The 21,610-nt window shown below is 42.4% G+C and overlaps 2 protein-coding genes across 3 annotated transcripts in view; one reads left to right on the top strand and one right to left on the bottom strand.

Moving 5' to 3' along the window:
- Positions 1-21,610, top strand: part of LOC148893256 (nardilysin-like) — a 108,222-nt gene that overhangs the window by 37,894 nt on the left and 48,718 nt on the right. The window contains exon 5 of the mRNA XM_089003710.1: positions 17,425-17,486. The gene's annotated coding sequence lies outside the window, so the exon portion shown is untranslated. The remainder of the gene's footprint in view (positions 1-17,424; positions 17,487-21,610) is intronic.
- LOC148893257 (SLIT and NTRK-like protein 3) overlaps positions 1-21,610 on the bottom strand; it is a 32,033-nt gene that overhangs the window by 6,520 nt on the left and 3,903 nt on the right. Inside the window, exons 2-6 of one of the 2 annotated variants that reach the window (XM_089003713.1) lie at positions 16,094-16,403; positions 14,594-14,845; positions 14,114-14,229; positions 11,934-12,848; positions 9,698-9,917 (exon numbers count right to left, since the gene is read on the bottom strand). In XM_089003713.1, coding sequence (XP_088859839.1) covers positions 9,698-9,917; positions 11,934-12,848; positions 14,114-14,229; positions 14,594-14,845; positions 16,094-16,321 — 1,731 coding nt within the window. In that variant the 5' untranslated portion in view covers positions 16,322-16,403. Of the gene's footprint in view, positions 1-9,697; positions 9,918-11,933; positions 12,849-14,113; positions 14,230-14,593; positions 14,846-16,093; positions 17,401-21,610 lie in introns of those variants that run through there. The other variant, XM_089003711.1, reaches the window with a different exon arrangement.

The following is a 21,610-nucleotide window of genomic DNA, read 5'->3' as shown; positions in this document are numbered from 1 at the left end:
TTTTAACCTTGCAGTCTATACTCTGCTTTTGAACTATCAAAGTTGAAACGAGTCCAAATTTCACAGTTTTCTCTCCATTTTGTCACTCTCTGTCGTCTGCCTGTGTCTTCAATGTTTAAAGCACCTCCCCTCACTGCTGCGTTCTTGACCAATCATGTGGCTTTAACCGACGACTGGGGGGCGGGGAATAGAGGACCAAAACAAGCCAGCTGCCGTTTTCTTTTAGGAGAACGGGCTCGTTCGCGAACAACACATCACTCATTGTGACAGTTCCGTGTGTATCCAGAAAAATAGTACGTATGCCAAGGTAAAATTTTCATAAATTAAACGTTCGTAAACCGAAAAGTTCGTAAGCCAAGATATTCGTAAACAGAGGTGTCACTGTATTTAATTTTTGATATAACGTGCGCATGCGCGGTAATCTGTCAGCATTTCCGCATTTTTTTACCATTTTAAAATAATGTACGTCGTACTACAACTTTTATACGGTAATAGTAATCATTTAAAAGGGCAGCTATTAATTAGCCAAGGTTGAAGTGACGTCCGCTTGCGTGTCTTTGCATTGTCAACACAAAATGTCTTCTTTCTGTGATTGTTTTATTTCTTTCCTATTTCCCCGCGGTGCCATTTCTGAAGTAGAGCGTCACGTAGTCATTTGTGCGATGTCACGGCTAACTGGAGGGCAGGAACTGGCACTTTGGCTTCCGTCTTAATTAAGGCCACTTAAGACTGGAGATTTTTGACATTCAGGAAAATGTCAATTCCTACTTTTTCTTTTTTTGGTGTAATTTCGTCAAACTATTCCTTACATGGAGTCAGTTCAACTTTTTTTTACATTCAATTTTGTGAAATAATAGCAGAAGTTTTAATTACAGTGAGACCTCAACTTATGAACTTAATTGGTTCCCAGACAGAGTGTGTAAGGTGAAAAGTGTGTATCTCAAAAAGAAATTTCCCATAGGAAACCATTAAAATGGGAATAATCCGTTCCCGGGTTTCCATAAAATATACTTTTCAACTAAATAAGCCTTAAAACTACACACAACATACATTATTCTATGTATAATAAATGTGCTATTGTATTGTAATAAAAGAGATACACCGCATTGTATCATAAAGTCACTTTATTTACATTTGTGATGGTCATTTCTGGTTTGATGGAATGGCGTTGGAGGTCGAAGGTCAAAGGGAATTGCTGTTTGGAAAGAGAGGCGCATTACATGACGAATGTAATTAAAGAAATAAACTGTGCTGTAAAATAAAGTTTTATTTACCTTTTTGATGGTCGTTTATGGCTTATGAAAAGAGAGTCACCTTCCATAAGGACTGTTGGTAACTTAACCTCTGGTGCTGTTCGGTCGTGTGCTTCCGCCGAAGATCACTCTGCCAGCCGTGGTGGGTGTGTATTATGAAAATAGACCGTTTTTCTGCGGGTGAGCAGCGGCAGCCACATGCGCCAGCGTTCACTCAACCCGCAAGTAACTCAAATAGATAGAACGCTAGCTATCTAATATATAGCCAATAGATAGCTAATAGATAAGCACCTAGCTAGGTAACCATATAACTAATAGTTAGCCAGTTAGATAGTTAGCGAGCCAGCCAGATAGCTGATCGATAGCAAATAGATAGCCAGCTAGGTAGCTAGCTTGATATTTAAGGCTTATTCGGTAGTAGTAGTACTTTTCAGGCTAATTTAAAAGAAAATTATTTTTATAAGGACCTGGGAACGGATTATTCTCATTTTTAATGGTTTCCTATGGGAAATAAATGTTTGGGAGATGAACTTTTCGCCTTACACACACTTTCTGGGAACCAATTCAGTTCGTAAAATGAGGTATCACTGCGTCCTTGAGAGCTTTTAAAGGCGCTTGAAATAAAATGTATTATTATTATTATTATTATTATTATTATTATTATTAGTGCTTCTGTCACTGTTATTATCCTTGTTTTATCGCTCTGGATTGGGTTAATTGTTCAGCTTGGCTTGATACCTTTTTTTGTAAGGTGCTAGGCATTATGACAAATTGTTTCAAAACATTTCGCAAAATGTCAGTCAATTTTTGTCTTCCGTGTTTTTTTGTGTACTTTTTTTTCTCCTGGGGCGGTTCGCCACCGTGTGGTTTTACGAACATCTGTGTTTCGACTGCTTACTCGGTCACTGTTTTGACTGTTTACTGGTGAGCTTTCAATCAAACGGTAGATTTGACAAGGCGCAGAGTGTAAATTACACGGCGTCAGTTAGAACGTTGACAGGCGCTGGTCGCACGCGATTTATGAGCCAGCGGGGAATCCGGCGTGTAATTAACGGCAAGCTTTTTAGAAAATTAAAAGCGTCCTGCGGAAAACAAAACCTGGTCTTTTTTTTTTTTTTTTTTGAATGCGGCTCGTGATCATAGCTAAACGGAAATTATGAATAATACTTTGGAATATATTTAGAATGAATTAATTGTCGCTTTGGTTGCATATCAAAGCGTTTTTTTTTTTAAATATTATTTCCACTTTTTAGGAGGCAGTGATGAAACACAGCGGGCACGTCCTGGTTCGTGACTGTCATAATAATAACAATAATAATAATAATAATAATAATCATCATCATCATCATCATACTAATACATTTGGACTCGTTTCAACTTTGATAGTTTAAAGGCAGAGTGTAGACTGCAAGGTTAAAATATCCTATCAATCAGGCTCCACAAATAACCCGCACAAGCCATCTGTACACTTGATGCAAAAAGCTATCAACCCAGCTAAACAGAACACAATCGATGAGGAACTAGATAAAATGATAGCAGAGAAAGCACCTACAACGGATCATTCCTCAAGATGGTGAAAGAAGAAGGCTACGTTCCTCATCAAGTGTTTAATGCTGATGAAACCGGCCACATCATTCCATCAACCACCATCACAAAGGTCAATAAAAGCACTTTATTATATAGTATAGTTAATTTCTTTAATTATAATACCATAGCACATTTATTATACATAAAATAAGGTATATTTTGTGTCGCTTTAAGAAACTTAGAAAGTAGAAAATTATGTTTTATGGGGACCTGGGAACGGATTATTCTCATTTTAATGGTTTCCTATTGGAAATTAATTTTTGGAATACACACTTTTCGCCTTACACACTCTCTCTGGGAATGAATTAAGTTCGTAAGCCAAGGTATCACTGTATTTGTGTTTTTAAAACAACTGCAATCTGTCTGAAATGGTACAAAGGAAATGCGGGTTGCATAGGTGACAGACGGTTCTGCTCTGGTTTGTTGTTTTTTTGTTTTCAAGCATTTTCTTTTCCCTGTTTGTTTGCATCCCCGCTAAAGTCTCTGGTGGGTTGTGACCCACATACCAGCGTGAGAAAATGACACGCGTTACCGCCTCTGCTTCTCTGTGAATATTCATGAAGCCATTATACAGCGTACGTACGTTAAATCCGGTCGACTTCACGTTGGAGAGGCTTGTTGTGCGGAATCGTTACTCCAGCAGAGCACGTTCATTTTCAACTTGGTCATTACCGGCGAGAGCGTTCCTCGTAATCATTTTTTTTTTTGGGGCCTTGAATCAAACGCTGAATCACTCGAATCTTCTTTTGAAAGAAAACTTGCCATAGTGACTTCAAGGACAACCGACGTCTCCGGACAAGTTGCGTCCATAATTTGTAAAATGGCTTCAAATGACTTCTACTGAGCGTATTTTAATAAGATTCCACCGCATATAGCTATATTTTACCTTTTAAGACTCGCGCTGAATATTCCAGAAGTCTTTTTTTTAGAGTTGGTGACGAGTCCTTACGTGATGTCACTAAAGGAACGCCCCTGACCGAAAATAAAAGACACATTGTAGCAGTCCTTCCATCACATCAATGTATTTTGCTGTACTTGTTTGGTTTGAAAACCTCGTGTTGCTCCAAAAAGCCGCCAGTAGAGGGCGACCAAGCTCCATGGAAGGAATTTATCAGCCTGTGGCTGACTAAGTCGTCCCAGGAGCTTGGACGCCATTTTCTGCCTCTTTTTGTGTGAGAGATTTCCCCCCAATGTTGCCTCAAAATGGCACGGAATAAATTCTTTTAATTGATTGCAAACAGGTATGCTTTCATCTTCAGAACTATTTGAATCATTTTCATAACTGGATGTGGAACAAGAAAGCATATTATCCCAATCTGAAGCCATTGTTTTGATTCTCGAGCAAGGCATCTTGGTGTGACGTCACGAACTGGGGGCGGGACTTTCTGAAAATGCCCAAGTCGCAGCTCAATTTTTTTGCAGATTTTGGACACTTTAACTCATTTTTATTGGTGTTTTGCATTTGTCTAAAAATATCATACTGCGTGTTTTTAGTATTTTAGATGCTATAAAACGTTTTTCTGATGTCAGTTAAGAAACAAAAAAGTGACGTCGGTTGTCCTTGAAGTATTTTTTTTTAATGTCTTTTCAAGAGCGCTTGCAGGGAGGTGTTTTCGCATGGCGTCTCTGAGTGGGTGTTAAGGTTTAATCCTGTTCTTGACGCTCACAAAGACTCTTAAGCTCGCCACGCTTATGATTGTGACAATGGGCTGATTTTGAATGTGTGTGGAGCACCCAACGCGGGGAAAAAAAAACAAAACCAACCACCGACAAAGACGGAGCGCGACGGACGTACGGTTTTGTACGCTAACAGCGCAGCATTGTTGTACATGCAAACTAATATATTGCAACATAGGAGGGGCGTTGTGTTCAATGTCTAAATTAGCTAACAGTGCAATATTATTCGAGGGCAGATATTTATTTATTTGCTTGTTTTTTATTTATATACAGTAAAGTCTCGTTATATCGATATCGGATATATCGATAGTCCTGGTTATATCGATATTTTTTCTGACTCCCTTGAATATCGATATAACGAGACTTTACTGTATTTCCTGGCATGCTAATATATTACAGCATAGGAGGTGCATTTTGTTCGCTGGCAAAATTAGCTGAATTAGCTAACAGTGAAACATTGTTCGAGCGAGGGCCGATTTTTAAAACGTATGTATTTATTGACGTATTTTTTGACATGCAAGTTCATATATTGCAATATAGCAAGGACGTTTTGTTGGACGGCTGAATTAGCTAAATTAGCTGAATTAGCTAACGGTGCAATATTGTTCGAGGGAGGGCAGATTTGTTAAAAACATTTATTTATTTATTTATTTATTTATTTATTTGCTGGCAGCCAAATATATTACAGCATTGGAGGTGCATTGCGCTCGCTGGCAAAATTAATAGAATTAGCTAACAGTGCAGCATTGTTCGAGCAAGGGCTGATTTAAAAAAAAAATGTCTATATTTAGTTATGTATTTATTTACTTATTTTTTTTTACATGCAGGTTCATATATTACCACATAGAAAGGGGTGTTTTGTTTGACGGCTGAATTAGCTAAATTAGCTGAATTAGCTAACAGTGCAATATTGTTCGAGGGAGGGCAGATTTATTTATTTATTTATTTATTTGTTTGTTTGTTTGTTTATTTGACAGACTAATATATCACAGCATAGGAGGTGCATGTTGTTCGGCGGCTAAATTAGCTGAATTAGCTAACAGTGCAGCATTGTTGGAGCAAGGGCCGATTTTTAAAAACTACATACAGTAAAGTCTCGTTATATCGATATTCAAGGAGTCCGAAAAAATATCGACTTAACCGGGACTATCGATATATCCGATATCGATATAACGAGACTTTACTGTATTTATTTATGTATTTATTTACTTATGTTTGTACATGCATGTTCATATATTACAAAATAGAAAGGTGTGTTTTGTTTGACGGTTGAATTAGCTGAATTAGCTAACAGTGCAAAAGTGTTCGAAGGAGGGCAGATTTGTAAAAAACATGTGTTTATTTATTTGATTATTATTATTATTATTATTATTTATATTTATATTTTGGCTAACAAATATTTGTTTTTATTTTATTATTGAATTATTCGTCTGTTTATTTAGTTGTTTGCAGGCTAATATATTACAACACAGGAGCATTTTGTTCGATAGCTGATTTAGCTAACAGCGAAGCATTGTTCAAGGGAGGGCCTATTGATTTGTTGTTGTTGTTTTTTTTAACACGCCGGCTAATATATTAAAACACAGGAGGGGCATTTTGTTCGACGGCTGAATTACAAAGTTCGCGGGACCCCTCGGGGGACTTCATCAGCACTGACAGCGGTTCGGTGATGGAGTGAATGATTAACATTCGTGGACATCATCAAGAACACAGGATGACTTTTGTCGTCCTTGCCTTGAGCCAACTTGAAGGAAACAGCTTACAGAGCCCCTCCCACGACTTGCCTGCCTTGAAAAAAAAAGGCTCGAGCCGCCATCAAGGCTAATCCACGCCCACCGCACCTCCAAGAAAAAATATCTTCGCACTTCAGCCTCCGTCCTTTATCGCTTCATTGTGTTTAGTCACGTGATCGCAAGGTCAGACGTGCAAAAGCGCCGCAGTCTGACGAGGGGGTTTGTCTTTCTCCTGATTTATTAAGAGCACTTATGCTAAATCCACTCACTCGCAATCTTTCCGAGGCGCCGCCGTGGGGTCGCATGCCCAACGAAACAAGGCACAGCACAGATGACATAAATCTATCTATTTAGCTATTTAGCTGCCTTAGCTATCTCTACCTATCTAGCGAGCTAGTGAGAAAGCTTAGCTATCTAGCTAGCCTATCTCGTGAGCTAGAGAGTTAATTTAGTTATCTATCTCGCCATGTAGCTATCACTCTAAGACATCTATCTAAGCGGTATTTATTAGCTATTTAGCTACTTAGCTAACTGTCTCGCTGGCTATCTGTTAGCTAGCTGGTAAGCTTTCTATCTATTTGAGTTACTTCCGGGTTGAGTAAACGCTGGCGCATGTGGCTGCCGCTTCTCACCCGCAGAAAAAACAATCCTGTGACTTTAAAGTGACCTTGAGAGTTTTGAAAGGCGCTTAGAAATGAAATATTATTATTATTATTATTATTATTATTATTATTTCTTCTTCTTCTTCTTCTTCTTCTTCTTCTTCTTCTTCTTCTTCTTCTTATTATTATTATTATTATTATTACTATTATTATTATTATTATTATTATGTTCTATCTCTATGTAGCTATCTATGTATCTGGTGAGCTAGATTAGCTATCTATGTAGCTATCTAGCTACCAGGCTAACTAGATAGATAGCCTAGCTACCTTAGCTATCTCTACCTATCTAGTTAACTATTTAGCTACCTTATATATCTAGCTATCTCTGCTAGCTTAGCTATCTCTACCTAGCTGGTGAGCAAGCTTATCCGTCTGTACATCTAGTGAGCTAACGATCTATCTATGTATCTAGCTATTTAACTCGCCATGCAGCTAGCGAGCTATGTAGCCTTGAACAAAAAGGGAGTTAAAAAATGTGATTGTTATGCCGGTCGTGAGTGTCATGTTTTAGCCGACACAAATGTTCAATGTTTTGTATTTCATATTTTGTCTTTTGTTAAAACTTTGCCATGTTTCACGTCTATTTTCGTATATTCCCGTGTGAAAAAAAAGTCTGGGAAACCTGATCCCAAACGAGTCAACTGGCTGTCTTCTTTTTGACTGTGATCGATGTGACGATACTGAACCGAGCGCAAAGCCTTCCCAATCTTGTTTCAGTTCCACTCCCGTCATACTTTTCCTCATTACTGGCTTGCTTTCACTTCCAAGACAAAAATCCCAAGATGGAAGCCTTGTAGCATCCGCCACCCTCTCTTGTGCTTCAATCCCCTGGAGACCACAACAAAGCCACCCTGCTAGTGTTCTACTGAGCGTTCCCAGTCCTCCGGAGCCTTAATCCTGGTCTCCTGGGTCCTTTGGCTACTTGTGCGTCCAAGTCTCCCCGGCGTCCCGCGCTCCACTGGCGCATCCCCTCAGTTTCTTCCCTTCCCCCTCGACACATCGCGAAGCTCATCTCTCTGGGCGATTCGAACACAACCTGCAGCGGAATCGTGTCGAAATGGAGCCTTGCCAAACGCCCGATACCCTGCAGTCCTGACGCCTTCCGCATCAGTGCCTTAAGTTCTACGGTACGGCCATTGCGATGCTCACGCTTTGGCCTTTAGCGCCGTGTTTGTACACACGCATCAATTTTTAATGTCCGAAGTGATTTTTCCAAGTGACCCTAACGCATTTTCTCGTGTTTGGTGTACTCTGGATGGAAAACATAGCACACCACTAAGTGGTGAGAAGTAACTGAGAGTTAAATACTTGCGGCTGGTATCTGCGTATCCATTTTCTGTTGACTTCTACTTTTAGATCTGGAAAAAAAAATATTTGCACCGCTTACTTATCCCTTTATCAAAATTTGGATTTGAAGAGTCACAAAATATGTAATCTGATCACCAGGCCGTAAATTGAAAGGGGATAGCAAAAATAATCAAATTGGTCCAGGTCATCGGTCTGCATGTTCCTGGTTTTGACCATCGTCAAAATAGTGGAGGACTGAATCCATGTCGCACCATCTGGATAATCATTCTGGATCATCCTCTGACTCATTTTTAGTGATGATAAAAACTGATTATGAGCAACTTTTCAACAGTGCGTAACATCCGTAACATGCACAGACAATCGGCAGTAGTGCGACACCACTAACAGACGTTCATGAATCGGGTGTGTAACTGTCGGGAGTAGTGGGCAGCGCCGTAGTCGGCGTGGCGAACGGTGACCTTCACGTGCTAAAATGCAAAAGACGACGGCGGGGAAAGGAGTTTGTATGTCGAACGTCACACTACGAACGTCATGGGCTTTTAGTCCGATATCTGTACTTTTTATTTATATATCGTTAGTTGGTCAGGGTGCCATCAGAACACAGAACCCAAAAAAAACAACAAGGGAATCATGATCAGTCACGTTTTCCAGTTGGTTTTGCTTCCGAAATATGATTCCTCAAATCTTGTTATTCCTCGTTTGTTCTCAAGTTGTCATCAACGTAACCAGTGCCAGGATGTCAGAGTCTTGAAAGGGCGGTAATACAGTAGCTCGGTCCAAGAGTCTAGCTTCTTTATTTGTTGTGTTTTGTTTCTTTTTATAATACAGTAAAGTCTCGTTATATCGATATTCTCGGGAGTCGGAAAAAATATCGATATAACCGTACGATCGATATATCCGATCCTGCGGCATGTAAATTTTCTCCTTGCGTTCATAGAAATAGTATCGTAATAAGCAGTACTATCGATATAACCGATATCGATATAACGAGACTTTACTGTATATACATACATTTCATTTATAAGCGCCTTTCAAAACTCTCAAGGACACGATACAGTCACAGGGGTATCGTCGAGCTGTGAAAATATGACGTGTCTTGGCATCGACCGTGATAGTTTATTTTAATCTGTTCGTCTTATGTGTAAAGTAAACATACTTTTGTGTGTATTTGTGTCTGTAGTACGTAAGTCGTGGTGAGCCAAATCAGACGCCCTACCCCACTGTCACTCAAGATAGTGCTTTGCCGTAAGCCTATTGCCAGATTTTCGTACGAGTTTAGACAATGTCCGATCTTGATACATGGTCGTTTATGAGTTGCTGACTTTGTAAACAAACCTGACAATTCAGTTTATGTATATTTGGGACAATTCAGTTTTGTTACCATATTGTCAGAGGCGTCAGGGGTGAGGTGCTACATTGCCCATGTTAGACATAACGTAAATTCCAGGAAAAACAAAACAAAAACGTTTGAACCAACCTGCACCAAGCCAGTGAGATGCTCCAGTACACCTTCCACGGGGAGTTGCAGCAAGTGATTGTTCCTCAGATTGAGGCGAGCCAGGTTGACTCCGGAAAACACGCCCAAAGGAAGACTCCTTAGGAGGTTGGCGTTGAGAAACAAGAGCTGGAGGGAAGGCATGGAGGCCAAGGTGCCCCGATCCATCTCTCGGATCTCGTTGTACTCAAAGTAAAGGTACCTGGAGCAGAATTGGAGAGGAGGCTTGAAAGAAGCATCTGGGGAAAATGGATTCGCTGGAATTTGTGTGTGTGTGTACGTGTGTTTGTCTTTCCTGCGGAATACAGTATGTATGTCATATCGTAGCCGTGTGTAAGTTTGTTTTTGTGTATCTGTGTGTGTGTTTTTGTGTCTTGCATGTAAAAAAGGGGGCAAAAAGATGTAGTTTGGAAGTGATGTTGTTTAATAAGAACAGCGGTGGGTAGATTGCTGCTCTTTGCCTCTCAGCATTATAATTATATAAATGAATATTTATGTCAATTAACCATACGGGAATTTTTTTATTGGCCACTTTTCGCCCGTTTGCAGTGATGATCACTGTCAAAACTGTGTGTGTGTGTGTGTGTGTGTGTGTGTGTGTGTGTGCTGCTAGCTGTGTAGTCATGTTAGATTGGGGATGAGCGCATGCGTCTGCCTAGATCAGGCAAGAAAAAATATGCCTAGCTAGATAGATAGAGAGCTCGCTAGCTAGATACATAGAGAGCTTGCTAGGTAGATATAGTGCCTGCTAGATAGAGTGAGAGTGAACTACCTAGAGAGATAGTGAGCTAACTAGCGAGATGGAGAGTGAGCTAACTAGCGAGATGGAGAGTGAGCTAACTAGCGAGATGGATCGAGAGCGAGCTAACTAGCGTGATGGATAGATGGAATTTTGAATATTTAGAGAGACGAGGCCTCATTCAAGTGTTTGGCGGGCCGGATTAAAGTGGATCAATGTGGCCCTCTGCCTACATTTTGCCCACCCTTCTGTTACATGACACGATCACACGAGGCGCGATCAATCTTCAAGACCCTCTCGAGTCGATAACGGTACCAAGAGTGAACTTAACACAAGTAAACCCACGTAAATCCCTTTCCTTTGCTTGCCAGCCCAGTTAATAGAATTCCGTGGTCTGCTTTAAAATTAATTAGCGCTTCCTCACCCCAGAGTCTAGGACGACTATTTTTTTTTCAAGGTCCGTTCTTTCCTCTTCTTTAAATATTAAAGATGGATAACAGATTAAAACTAATTAGTGGCTGTAGATGTTTGCCAGAAGCGTCACTTGAACGTCCATCAATAAATCCATTCCCGTTTTCGACAGCGCTTATCCTGAGCCGAATCGCGGCTGTGTTGTCTACCCCAGCGGACTTTCGAAGGCTGTCTACATGCCCTGAACTGGTCGTCAGTTCGTCGTGGGTCACCCAAATGTCCATCAATCCATTTTTGATACGCCGTCATCGTGGATGATGACGACGTGGAGCCTACCGCAACTAGCTCCCATATTTTCGCATCAAGGGTCGAACATTAACGGTGGCCCTAAATGCTACTTTGTTGGCCCACCATGTACAACGCAGATGCTGGCTTGACCAGACCAGTGGAGATTTCATCAATATGCTAATGAGATTCTTGCATTTTTAAATAGGAGGGGGGGCAGCATAGAAATATCTTCATCTTATATGAAACAGTATAAAGATGAAATATGAATAAATATGAAGCAGAAACCGAAACCTGTCACACTATATCACGTTAATGTGGGCCAGTACTGTGCCTGAGGCTTAACGTCGGACGTTTCACGTATTGAACATGCAGTACCGAGATGCAGAACCAGAACGGTGAGGCAGGCGTGTTACTAGACTCGGGCCTATTTGAATGACAATCGGGCAAGTGTGATTTATCCCGAACTACACCAAAAAAATAAATAAATCCTGTTTTCCTCACGAACACATCTCGACACCTTATCAAGGCGTTTGCATGCATACACAAAGCCAACGTTGGTTCATTTCTGAGTTGTCACTCACAGCAGCTTCGCAACTCAGCTCCAAACCCGCCACCGGCCACCGTGACTGACTATTGATCGCCCCGCGAGAGAGAACATCCGCCTTCCCTTTCAATCAAACTTCAGTCAAATGCTAATCTCCGAACAACCTCTCGCACAGTGAAATTAATTTCCACTGCACTTGTAAACAAACCTTCCGATATGCGGTCACGGCGTCCTACCTGAGATTCTGCAGTCCCAGGAACATATCGGGGCTGAGCCTCTCCAGGTTGTTCCCGTTCAGGTACAGGCTCCTTAGGTTGGTCAGGCTGGAGAAGGCGCCCTCCTGGAGGTAGGAGATACGGTTGCTCCCCAAGTGCAGCAGGTCCAGACTGGAAAAGTTCCAGAAGTCAGTGCTGTAGATTCTCTGGATCAAATTCCCGCTCAAGTACAATTTGCGCCCGTTGAGCGGTCGCGGCGTCAACTGTGACACGTTGAGGAAACCGTTCTCCTTGCAGTTGACAGTCAGGCCCAGGTCGGTGATGTGCAGGTTACACGTGCAGCCTACCGGGCAGATGATGGGAATGGGCGGCCGAGTCTGGTAGCCCGCCACGGGGGGATTCTGATTGGGGCTGCGGGACGTGGGCGACGTCCTAGAGGGCCGAGGCCTCTTGGTCGGCCGCGGGAGCTTTTCCCTTCCCTCGGCGGAAGAGGACGAGGACGTTGAGGATGTATGCGTGTTCTGACGAGATCCGTGCACCATGGAGGAAGGTTTTGTCGGTCTCACCCGCCCTGGGTGAGTGTTAGTCTTAGAATTCGGGGGTAGGTGTTGAGGCTGCGTGCCCCCAGAGACTCTACCGCCTTCGCCTTGCAAGTCTTTATCCGGTAGCTCGGTGCAAAGCTCCTTGCGAGGGATCTCCCTCAAGTCCTTGCCGTGAAGATGGAAGGGATACTCGCAGGTCACATCCCCCACCACAGCCGTGTAGGGGATCTGACCCAGCCACTGCTGCAGCTGCACCGCCTCGCAGCCACAGTTCCAGGGATTCTCCTCCAGCTGGATCTCCATGAGGGAGCGACCCACGTATTCCAGGGTTCCGGCATATGGCAGACTCTTTAGACGGTTTCCCCGCAGGTCCAGATGAGTCAGCGATACCGATCTGGAGCACAAGGAGGAGGTAGGGTAGGTAAATTTAATCAACACCAACAGCGATGGCTGACAAGTCTGATGATTAATGAATCTTTTAGTCGACCACTAAAAAAGGGAGACACGTACTGGCAAAAGGACTTGGGACTCAGTCTACAAAAGCCTGATTGTCGAAGGCCTGGAAACGATGAGCCTGGGTCTGCCCTGTGTGTTAGACTATCAGAATAAGGAAATCCTATGGGGGTCCATTTTTGTTCTCCAAGTAATCATACAGGGTTTAGAATGAAAACCCCCTCGGTACTAATCACCGCTGTTAGCACAAAAATGTAACTGTGACTTGCCTGCACAATAGGAACAACCTGTACAGTGTCCCTATCTTCTTCTCTGACAAAGGCGGAAGTACTCCAAAGTTCTCTTCCCCCTAGTGGTGAACAGTGATACTACAACGTAAACCTGAGGTAGGGGAAAACTTTTTAGCACGTTGCCCATACATGACCTAGGCAGTAGGTACCTTATGCAGGCAAATATTTAACACCCAGAGGGGTGCAAATATGTACACAAATTGTTTGGGTCCTAATGTCTACCTTGTCTTGTAAGGTACGACTCATGTACCCATGACAGCACTACGGCGATGTTGTAGGCCACTTTGTAGTTACCGTTTCCCTAGCAGGGCCGTTATGACTGTGGATTTTGCCTAACAATATGACTTTTCGAAAAACAAATAGATACATAAGTAGTTCGGAAGAACGGCTTTGTGGAAGATGGCATGTTTGAATTCCTTTCGCGGGCCATATTAAATGATCTGGCATTCCGCATCTGGCCCCCAGACCTTGACTTTTACACATTACATAGGGTAGAATTTCTTTTCTGGTCCTGTGAGAGCGATTTTTTTTCCTCTCCTGTCTACTTAGGTCGGCCGACAAAAAATAAATCACTCTTAACACCCTTCCCACACAACAGGACAATCACTCAGGATCATCTTTTAAAAAAGTCTTAATTGCTTGGGATCATCATCATCCAGGAGACAGTCTCAAAACAGCCCACACCACAGGCTAATGGTTCGGGATGATCATATTTTAAGAAATAAATAGATCACGATTCAACACATCCCACACCATACCATAATACTGTTTGTTCAGGATTATCTTTTAGAGCAACCAGGCCTTTGCTGACTTTGATGGCGCTTGGGAAGCGGAGGGGAAAGTAGCAAAAATGGGGCCAGATTGTCGGCCGGCTCGCTTCCGAAAACCCTTTCATACGTGAAATCAGATCAGTCACCTGAAGAGATGCGCAGGCAAGAAGGGGATCAGGTTGTCATTGAGGATGAGAACTCGCAGCTTGTACAGGAACCTCAGAGCGCCGCTGTCGATGCGTTTAATCACATTGTAGTCGGCCTGCGGGGGTGGATGGCATCCGTGAACGGTCAAGAGTCAGTGCGGACTTCTCCGCTAACCCAAGCGGTATCGACCCCGGCGTTTCTTTACAAACCAATTTGAACATTTCTTCCGTGAAATAGTAAAAAATAGCAATCGGAGGAACTGCGGTTTTGCGGATTTCAGATTTTTGGACTCTCGGATTTTCAACCCATGGCAGTCTAATTTGCCAAAAGAGGGCTTTCAGAATCCGTAGTGGTGGTTCATGGAATCGCAATGATGTTAGCATTTCTTGAACCAGGCGACAACGTTAGCATTTTTCTCTTTCCGAATGGTCGGCGCAAAACTGCTCAAGTTAGCCCGGCGACTATTACCAACAGCCTACCTGGAGGTACTCCAGAACCTCCAATCCGGCGAAGGTGTCATTTCTGAAGACCTCCAGCTTGTTCTCGTGAAGGTAGAGCCGTCGCAGCTTGGCCAGGCCGTGGAAGGCGCCCACCCGGATGTCCTGAAGAGCGTTGTTGCCCAGGTTTATCGACACGGCGTTGCCAAGGTGCTGGAAGCCGTTGCTATAGAGACGCCTCAGCGAGTTCCTCTGGAGGTTGAGTTTGAAAGGGCGGACCCACGACTGTGACACCTGGATGAGGCATTTGTGCTTTGATGAGTCATCTCGCTGGCTGGAAAAGCAAGAATGAGGGCAGGCAGGACACGGTGCGGAATCGAGGGGGTGGCGGGTGGTCTAAATTTGTCCGTCAGTCGCAGTATGCCGTCGTCTATCGCTAACTAACTCTACCGCAGCGCTAAATTTACAAATACAATTGCGTTTAGACGAAAATTAGCATACCTTTTGTAACCAAAAGGCTAAAAATCTTTTAAAGGGGTACTCCCGTCAGTCTGCCGTCAGTCTCCTCTTTACCAAGGGGGCGGTAAACGCATACTCGATAGAGTTTAAGTCTGGAGTTTGCTGTTTTTACTTTGGAGAGCAATTTAGCATATTTTCTGGCATATTGTGGACCACGTCAATAATTTAGTCATGATTTTTTTTGGTGCCTTGTCTGCATTTTGAATTTGAATTTGTGCCCAGTTTTTGAATGTACAAAAATTATAACTTGTTCGATTTGTCAATTAATTTTAAGGCTGATCACTTATTCAAAAGAAATGGTAGTTGCGGCTATACAAATACATTTTTTTAGAACGTAATATCGACTGTGACGGAAATTCAGTAAAGTCTCGTTATATCGATGTTCTCGGGAGTCGGAAAAAATATCGATATAACCGGACTATCGATATATCTGATCCTGCGGCATGTAAATTTTCTCCTTGCGTTCATAGAAATAGTATGGTAATAAGCAGTACTATCGATATAACCGATATCGATATAACGAGACTTTACTGTATTGTAAAAACAATTATAATACTAAAATTAGAAACAGTATTTTGGAAAATAGAACCTCAGAAATCAATATGGATGACCAAAGCACAAAATACGATGATCGTGTTTCAAATTTTTCACAAAACATAAGCACAGTTAACCCCTGCATTTTGATATAAATATTTTTGGTACAGTAAAAAGAATATACAGTAAAGTCTCGTTATATCGATATCGGATATATCGATAGTCCCCGGTTATATCGATACTATTTCTATGCACGCACGGAGAAAATTACATGCAAACAGGGTCGGATATATCGATAGTCCCGGTTATATCGATATTTTTTCGGACTCCCTTGAATATCGATATAACGAGACTTTACTGTATATATATATATATATTTGTAATATTGTTTTTTCCACATATTGAATTTACTGTTATTTAATGGACGCAAATGAGACTTGAGTTTGGACTGTGTCCAAAATCAACGCAAAACGGGTCGGCGTTCGCTACCTGGCTGCCGTTGGTGAAACCCCGCCCATCACAGTGCACATGTAGCACGCCTTCTTTGACCTCGCACGTGCACGGCTCGAAGCAGGGCTCGTCCACTTCCTCCTCCGAGTTGTCCACCATGGGAGTGTGCGTGGAAGTCGGGGTGGGGGTTGGGATCCCATGCGACGCCTGGGCCAGAGCCGCCGCCGCCGCGCACCCCAGCGCCACGGCCAGGGTGACCCACTGCATGCTCTGCGCTGCTGCTGCTGCTTCTCCCGCCTCGGCTCAGCTCAGCTCAGTAGCCCGCGGCGGCGGCCCGGCGGCGTCGGCCCTTCGCAGACGTCCATATGTCGCATCCAACGCGGCGAAGGAGACACAAACACAGTTTAAAAGAGGGTAAACAGCAGAGCGAGGCAGCTCGCCGTGAATCAGATTCATGATGCGTCACGAGCAGAGCCAAGCGGACAATGCGAGTTAGATCGCAAATAGCGAGGCGGCCCGGGGGCTTGGGGATGAGGGGGGTGGGGGGTAGTATGACGAATCGGGACAAGAGCCACTGCAATCGCGGAGGCTTATCGGACGTATGCCGTAACATTTGCGAGACTTTTGGATAAGACACGCTAGCATCGTCAAAACAGAGCGTGGTGCTAAAAGAATCAACTACAGCAGCTCTTTGAGCGTAATCCTAAACTGTTCAAAACAAGAAAAACATTCCTTGATATCCGTTGTTTGGAATCTAGCCTCAAACGTTAGCATTAAGTTAGCGTCAGCTATGTCGCTAATATGTATACAGCTAACATCCGACTTACAACCGAGTTCCGTTCCAACCAAAAGGTCGTATGTCGAAATGGTCGTAAGTCGAAATACATTCAAAATGTTGAATCGAGACTCGGAAGCTAAATGACTCACAAACTCTGAAACCTTGGTTATTATTATTATTATTATGAGTAGTAGTAGTAGAGTAAAGTCTCGTTATATCGATATTCAAGGGAGTCCGAAAAAATATCGATATAACCGGGACTATCGATATATACGACCCTGTTTGCATGTAATTTTCTCCGTGCGTGCATAGAAATAGTATCGATATAACCGGGACTATCGATATATCCGATATCGATATACCGAGACTTTACTGTAGTATTTTTATTATTATTATGTAACTTATAATGAGGTGGTGAAATGAGGTGAAGTGGTTCGGGGAGAGACATGAATATATTCATGTGCGTGCTGGAATGCCCGCCCAAGCCGAAATGTCACGCGTGTGTTGTTTTTTTAATGTATGCGATATGAATATGGGCAAATGCAAATGGGATTCATAATGCTTCCGTCTAATGAACTGCTTCGTTTATTAGCAGCAACAGCAATAAGGAGAACGGAAAGCGAGAAGAGAAAAGGGATCCTGTCGTCGACACTGGTGAGTTCACATCATCTTCTCAATCCCAGACACAGATTTTAGCGCCCTCCCCCGCCACACACACACAAAATAAAAATATAAAAATGGTTCAGACACACAAAAAGTAGATACGGTGAGCTGCTGCCAATTTGTGATTTGCTTTTCATTTTCTTTTTCTGCAGAATCAACCCCCGCCCCATACACCCCTTCTTGGCTTCTGCAAAACTAAATCCTATTAGCTAACTGGGTGGCTAGCTAGCTATCTGGCTGGCTATCTATTAGGTATATAGCTAGTTGTCTAGCTGGCTATATATTGGTAATCTATTAGCTATCTATTTGATATATTTTAGCTAATAGCTGGCTAGCTATCTATCTGGCTGGCTGGCTACCTATTAGTTATATAGCTAGTTGTCTAGCTGGGTATCTATTAGCTATCTATTTGCTATCTATTAGCTTTCTTTTAGCTATCTATTTGGTATCTATTAGCTAACTGGCTGTCTATTTATTAGTTATATAGCTAGTTGTCTAGCTGGCTATCTATTGGTTATCTATTAACTTTCTATTAGCTATCTATTTGCTATATTTTAGCTAATGGCTGGCTAGCTAGCTATCTGGCTGGCTACCTATTAGTTATATAGCTAGTTGTCTAGCTGGGTATCTATTAGCTATCTATTTGCTATCTATTAGCTTTCTTTTAGCTATCTATTTGGTATCTATTAGCTAACTGGCTGTCTATCTATTAGTTATATAGCTAGTTGTCTAGCTGGCTATCTATTCAGTTTCTATCAGCGATCTAGTTTCTATCTATTAGCTAACTGGCTGGCTAACTAGCTATCTGGCTGGCTATTAATTAAATAGCTAGGTGTCTAGCCTTCTCGCTGGCTATCGATTGGCTATCTTTTAGCTATCTGTTTGCTATCTATTAGCTAACTGGCCGGCTAGCTAGCTATCTGGCTGGCTATCTATTAGTTGTCTGTTAGTTGTCTAGCTGGCTATCTATTAGCTAGCTATATAATATAACATAAATAATAATAATATTGATGATGATGATGATGGTTTTTGCACATCGTCTGGCAGTGAATGAGTTATTAGCTGTCATTTTATTTTTTTAAATCACATTATATAGTGGATATGTCAATTGCAATATAATAAAAAAAATCATTCAATATTACATAATACTGTAAATTCAAGCACAAGGCCGCTTGACCTTCGGGTACGGTTAGTTAGCTCTTTTCAGCCCCCACATTCGTTCCTATTAACTCCTTTCAAGCTCGCGCATGAGTTGAGCTTCCGGCCAACGGATCGCTTTTGACATCAGCAAATGGAATGCGTCCACATCACTCCAATCTGACGACCAAAACCTCGTCCTCCAAATGTAGCAACAATGCCGCGGGCAGCCCGTTTACATTCTGTCGAACGCTGACCGCCTCGCTCATGGCTGCGCAGGCTGACACGGAGATGAATTTATTCATGCCTAAAAATGACGGCAGTTCAGTTGCACGCGTCGGGTGAAGGGAAATTTCTGTTAGATGAACCAAAGCAAATAAACAAAAAAGGGGGTGTTAGAAAGCGCAACGTGCGGAATGGATGCTGCAATGGCGTTATGCATCCACTAGATGGAGCTATGCTAAAAGGATTACAATACTATAATAATAATGATAATAATAATACATTTCATTTATCAGCGCTTTTCAAAACTCTCAAGGTCACTTTACAGTCACAGGATAAGTTTTTCTGTGGGTGAGCAGCGGCAGCCACAAAATATAATTCGCGTTAGTCTGTGATTCAGATATTTTAGGCCAGCAGACAAGGCCTTGAAGGCCCCGACGACCCGCCGCTGGTGAACAGCGTCGATATAAACGTTTGGAATTATTTAATACGAATTCATGGACAAAATATAATTCACATTCGTCTGTGATTCAGATTTCTTTAGGCCAGCAGAGAAGGCCTTGAAGGCCCTGACGACCCGCCGCTGGTAAACAGCGTCGATATAAACGTTTGGAATTATTCAATAAGAATTCATGGACAAAATATAATTCACATTCGTCTGTGATTCAGATTTCTTTAGGCCAGCAGAGAAGGCCTTGAAGGCCCTGACGACCCGCCGCTGGTAAACAGCGTCGATAAAAACGTTTAGAATTATTTAATAAGAATTAATGGATAAAATAGAATTCCCGTTAGTTGTAATTCAGATATTTTTAGGCCAGCAGAGAAGGCCTTGCAGACACTGACGACTCGCCGCTGATAAACAGCGACGATAAAAACGTTTGGAATTACTTAATAAGAATTAATGGACAAACTATAATTCACATTCATCTGTGATTCAGATGTTTTTAGGCCAGCGGAGAAGGCCTTGCAGGCCCTGACGGCCCAGCACTGGTAAACAGTGTCGATAAAAATGTTTGGAATGATTTAAGAAGAATTCATGGACAAAATATAATTCGTGTTAGTCTGTGATTCAGATATTTTTAGTCCAGCAGAGAAGGCCTTGCAGGCCTGATGTCCCCCCCACTGGTGAATGGTGTCAATAAAAACGTTTGGAATGATTTAAGAAGACTTCATGGACAAAATAGAATTCACGTTAGTTGCGATTCAGATATTTTTAGGCCAGCAGAGAAGGCCTTGCAGGCCCGGATGTCCCACCACTGGTGAATGGTGTCAATAAAAACGTTTGGAATGATTTAAGAAGAATTCATGGACAAAATAGTATTCACGTTAGTTGCGATTCAGATATTTTTAGGCCAGCAGAGAAGGCCTTGCAGGCCCGGATGTCCCACCACTGGTGAATGGTGTCAATAAAAACGTTTGGAATGATTGAAGAAGAATTCATGGACAAAATAGTATTCACGTTAGTTGCGATTCAGATATTTTTAGGCCAGCAGAGAAGGCCTTGCAGGCCCTGATGCCCCACCAGTGTATTCTAATCAGGGTAAAATGGTTGATCTGCTTTAAATTGTTGACCTGTCTAGAAACTGTTCCCACTGCGACTTTGCTTTGTTGTATTTGTTTCATTTGAAAGTGTCTTGTTTTATTTTATTTTTTTTTACCGCGAATGACGCGATTGAGCGACAGCGGCTTTTCAAGAAACGCTTTTTTTTTTTTTTTTTTTTTTTTTTTTTTTTTTGCCCGACTCAAGTGGCAAACAAACAAGAAAAAGGTGCTCAGTCACGGTCACGAAAACGCCGCGGAGACGCTGTGGAGTCTTTTGCGGGGGCATCTTTGCTCTCGAGTCTTAATGAGATCTAAATTGGATAAAGCATCTCCACGCTCGCAGACGGCGTCGAGCACTGTCACGCGAAATGCAATAATGATCCTGATGGCGCCGCCGCTGTAATCATACAGCAATAATCTAGCGTTGGGGTGGAGGGTGAGGGTGAGGGGCGGGGGGGGGGGGGGGTATTTGTGGGGTGAGGGGGTTCGGACCAGGAGGCGGCGGTGGAAATATCAGCGCTCGGGAGAGGAAGAGCAATCACGGAGATGATTACGAGCAGGAAAAACAAGGGTTGGATTGGGGGGAGGGGGGCGGGGGGGGGGGGGGGGTGTTCCGATTGGACGGAGATGGTGGCAGGTGGGGTGACAATAGTTTTCAAATCACAGTTTCTATTTCATTTCGACGTTTTCTTTTTTTTGCAAGACCGTTGGTTTTCAGAACAGATAGGTCCAAAGTAGTAAACAAAACCATGAGTTAGACGCGACAAGATGAAGCAAAGCTGACAAGCTGAAACAAAAAATGACCTGACACTGAATGGTCGTGCCGGGAGTCCTTTTAATCATAATTATACATTTCATTTATAAGCGCCTTTCAAAACTCTTAAGGACACTTTACAGTCACAGAATAGGTTTTGCTGCGGGTGAGCAGCGGCAGCCACTTGCGCCAGCGTTCACTCAACCCGGAAATAACGCACACATTATATAATCATAATCTAAATTATTATTATTAGTATTATTCTTATTAGTATTCTTCTTCTTCTTCTTCTTCTTCTTCTTCTTCTTCTTCTTCTTCTTCTTCTTCTTCTTCTTCTTCTTCTTATTATTATTATTATTATTATTATTATTATTATTATTATTATTATAAATCGGGATATTCGGCGACTGATTGCCCACCCCCCTGCCCACCCAGATTTTTTATTTTATTTCCCACATTA

Source organism: Hippocampus bargibanti, linkage group LG09 (genome assembly GCF_051943395.1).
Source record: "Hippocampus bargibanti isolate YZ-2025 linkage group LG09, ASM5194339v1, whole genome shotgun sequence".
NCBI lineage: Eukaryota > Metazoa > Chordata > Actinopteri > Syngnathiformes > Syngnathidae > Hippocampus > Hippocampus bargibanti.
This window is presented reverse-complemented; position numbering and strand designations above follow the sequence as displayed.